The sequence below is a fragment of the Nannospalax galili genome, unplaced genomic scaffold (genome assembly GCF_000622305.1).
Source record: "Nannospalax galili isolate Female #2095 unplaced genomic scaffold, S.galili_v1.0 scaffold521, whole genome shotgun sequence".
NCBI classification, from domain to species: Eukaryota; Metazoa; Chordata; class Mammalia; order Rodentia; family Spalacidae; genus Nannospalax; species Nannospalax galili.
The window spans coordinates 2,021,635-2,025,300 of record NW_008344634.1 but is presented as its reverse complement, the minus strand read 5'-3'; the positions used below and the strand labels follow the sequence as shown (position 1 = coordinate 2,025,300).

Sequence of the window (3,666 nt, the reverse complement as noted above, 5' to 3'; positions counted from 1 at the left end):
TTCTTAGTGCCTTTGAGCTCATGTTTACAAGATTTTGACTTGATTCATAGGCATGTCTTTCTAATGATGCATTTTGGTCAGGAATGTTATTTTGCTTGTGAAGGGGGCTTTATGAGAAGGGTTATGGTCAAGGAGGGGTGCTAATGCCAGGTCAAGGGAAGGGTAGAAGTGCTAGGGGAGGGAGACCTCAGAAAGGAGGGACTACTCTTACTAGCTTGGGTCTTCTTACTGTTCCCCTGGTTCTGGAACCACACTGTCTATAGGTGTTGACACGAGTCCTGGCTCTGCGTGGACCCCAAGTCTTAGATTTCTTGGGTTTAGCGCCTAAAGTTAGTGGCGCTAAATGTGCAGGGGTTTCTGAGACTTGGAATTCTTCATTGCCTTCGCCATACTGAAGCTGGTCTGGGCTCAGAGCTCAGGAGCACCTACTTACATACTCTCCAAGAACAATGGGGGGTGGGGCAAGCCCCTGTCCTGCTTGGTCATCAAGATCCTCCCCAGCCACTACTGGCTAAAGAGTTGCCTTGATGTCACAAAACACAACCCGCGATGCCTTGTGGGCCTTAGGGGAGCAGGCACAGGGATGTGGACCACGGTGTGGCTCAGATAGCAGAAAGTTCCATTCTAGACAGCTAGGGAAAGAGATTCTGGGAAGACAAAGAGGGTCTGGCTGTAGTTAGGAGACTTTCTGTGAACATCTCCATGCCACCCTTCTTCATATACCCTGTTCAGTCATGGTGTATCACATGGGAGAGCTTTTTCCTATAAGTCTTCCCCAAGCTTCCCCCTCTTAGGAGACTTTCTGTGAACATCTCCATGCCACCCTTCTTCTTATACCCTGTTCAGTCATGGTGGCTCTCCTGGGAGAGCGTGTCACTCCAAATGTAATGTGGTTATATTTAAATATCAGTACATAAATGAGTCACCCCACACAAAGCAAAGAGAATGTACCCATAAATAAACATCTCTCTACCCTTTGAATTTGACATGAAAGCCCCCTAATTTTGGTTACATGTTTTTTCTTCCAGTCCTTTCATTTATAGACAAAAATTAGGACCTTTCCAGTATTGTTTTTAAAGATTTCTAAAATGTTATGTATATGAGTGTTTTTCTACATGAATGTATGTGTACCATGTATGTGCAGAGGACTGATGAGGGAGTCAGATCCCCTACAACTGGAATTACAGATGATTGTGAGCGGCCATGTGTATGGTGGGAACGGAGCCGGCATCCTCCTCAAGAACCACACATGCTCTTAACTGCTGAGCCAGCTCTCCACCTCTGAACTGTGAATTACTGAAGTCTCTATGTTTATCTTTATTCTGTTCTTGGACTCTGGCCACACTATTATTACATTCGCCCTGGGGACGCCTCCTCGGTAGTATTCGGCTCCTCCATCAGCTGGTGGTAGTGCCCAAACAATGGTTTTCCTTGATCGTTCTTGGTCTTTTTAACAGAGGCCATAGTTTTTTCAGAAGCCTTCCCCTTAGGGCTCTGTGGCAAGAGTCTTCTGCCCTTATTGGTGGTCTTCTGGACCTGGAAGGACAAAAGGATAAAGACACCGATTTGGGAAAAGATGGACTGTGTGAAGGCGGCTTAATGAGAAGGGTTATGGTCGAGGAGTGGTGTTAATGCCAGGTCAAGGGAAGGGTAGAAGTGCGAGGGGAGGGAGACCTCAGAAAGGAGGGGCTACTCTTACAAGCTTGGGTCTTCTTACCTTTCCCCTGGTTCTAGAACCAGCCTGTCTATAGGTGTTGACACCAGTCCTGACTCTGGGTTGATGGCGAGTCTTAGATTTCTTGGGTTTAGCGCCTGAAGTTAGTGGCGCTAAGTCTGCAGTGGGGTTCTGAGACTTGGGCTTCTTCGTTGCCTTCGCCATACTCAAGCTGGTCTGGGCTCAGAGCTCAGGAGCACCTACTTACATACTCTCCAAGAACAATGGGGGGTGGGGCAAGGCCCTCAGTCCTGCATGGTCATCATGATCCTCCCCAGCCACTACTGGCTAAAGAGTTGCCTTGATGTCACAAAAAACAACCCGTGATGCCTTGCGGGACTGAGGGGAGCAGGCACAGGGATGGGGACCAAAGTGTGGCTCAGATAGCTGAAAGTAGCATTCTAGACAGCAAGGCAAGGAGATTCTGGGAAGACAAAGAGGATCTGGCTGTGTTTAGGAGACTTCCTGTGAACATCTCCATGCCACCCTTCTTCTTATACCCTGTTCAGTCATGGTGGATCTCATGGGAGAGCGTGTTCCCAAGTCTTCCCCAAGCCTCCCCTTACTTGGTGGTTCATTGCACTGTGTCTATCTGTTAGCCTTTAATGGTTAGATTTAATTTTGAGTATTTTACCTTAAATCCCTCCGAATGTTTCTCATACACTCACCTCTTCCCCTTCTTCCTGCCTCCCTTCCTCTCCTGCACCTCCTCCCCATCCCTCCTCTCCACCCCTCCTCCCCACCCTCTTCCTCATCCCTCTTTCCCAATCCCCCTGCCCTCCCGCCTCCTGCTTCTCCTTTCTTCCCCACCCCTCTTCTCTCTCTACCATTCCTCCCTTCCTGATCTTCCTCCCTTCCCATCCCTCCTTTTCCATCCCTCCCTTTCCATCTCTTCCTTCTCAGCCCTCCTCCTCCCCCATCTTTCCTTCCCACTCCAACATCAGAGACCCACAGGAACACATCTTTTCCTGAGACTGGTTTTATTTGAACATCAAGTACTGTTTGGTGAAATTCAGTCAGTCTACAGGGTTGGGCATTTACTCAGTTGCCAGACCTTCCTCGTGGTCTCTGGTGGCATTCTGAATTTATTGGCTCTCCGGGTCAGTGACAGATGTGCTGGAGCTCTCTAAGCAGCTCTCCTCTGATTCCGGCTCTGGGGACGCCTCCTCGGTAGTATTCGGCTCCTCCATCAGTTGGTGGTAGTGACCCAATAACGGTTTTTCTTGATCGTTCTTGGGCTTTTTAACAGGGGCTGTAGTTTTTTCAGAAGCCTTCCCCTTAGGGCTCCATGGCAAGGGTCTTCTGCCCTTATTGGTGGTCTTCCGGACCTGGAAGGACAGCAGGATAAAGACACCGATTTGGGAAAAGATGGACTATGTGAAGGGGGCTTAATGAGAAGGGTTATGGTCGAAGAGGGGTGTTAATGCCAGGTCAAGGGAAGGGTAGAAGTGTGAGGAGAGGGAGACCTCAGGAAAGGAGGGACTACTCTTACTAGCTTGGGTCTTCTTACCTTTCCCCTGGTTCTGGAACCAGCCTGTCTATAGGTGTTGACACCAGTCCTGACTCTGGGTTGATGGTGAGTCGTAGATTTCTTGGGTTTAGTGCGTGAAGTTAGTGGCGCTAAGTGTGCCGGCGGCTTCTGAGACTTGGACTTCTTCTTTGCCTTTGCCATACTCAAGCTGGTCTGGCCTCAGAGCTCAGGAGCACCTACTTACATACTCTCCAAGAATAATGGGGGGTGGGGCAAGCCCCTCAGTCCTGCCTGATCATCATGATCCTCCCCAGCCACTACTGGCTAAAGACTTGCCTTGATGCCACAAAACACAACCCGTCTTTGCGGGCCTGAGGGGAGCAGGCACAAGGATGGGGGCCACGGTGTGGCTCAGATAGCAGAAAGTAGCATTCTAGACAGCAAGGGAAGGAGATTCTGGGAACACAAAGAGGGTCTGGCT

General features: G+C 49.5%; 1 protein-coding gene across 1 annotated transcript; it reads right to left on the bottom strand.

Moving 5' to 3' along the window:
* Positions 1-2,799: 2,799 nt before the first annotated feature.
* On the bottom strand, positions 2,800-3,386 carry LOC115071666 (uncharacterized protein CXorf51A-like). The gene is made up of 2 exons (XM_029567247.1): positions 3,225-3,386; positions 2,800-3,042 (listed from the first exon to the last, which is right to left on the bottom strand). Exons 1-2 carry the CDS (start codon positions 3,384-3,386, stop codon positions 2,800-2,802), a joined length of 405 nt encoding a protein of 134 aa, XP_029423107.1.
* Positions 3,387-3,666: the final 280 nt, after the last annotated feature.

Excerpts from the sequence above, each read along its gene's own strand:
- LOC115071666 (XM_029567247.1), bottom strand. The coding sequence starts at position 3,386 with ATGGCAAAGGCAAAGAAGAAGTCCAAGTCTCAGAAGCCGCCGGCACAC. Across the intron at positions 3,043-3,224 it reads GTTCCAGAACCAGGGGAAAG|GTCCGGAAGACCACCAATAA; the intron begins GTAAGAAGACCC and ends CTGTCCTTCCAG.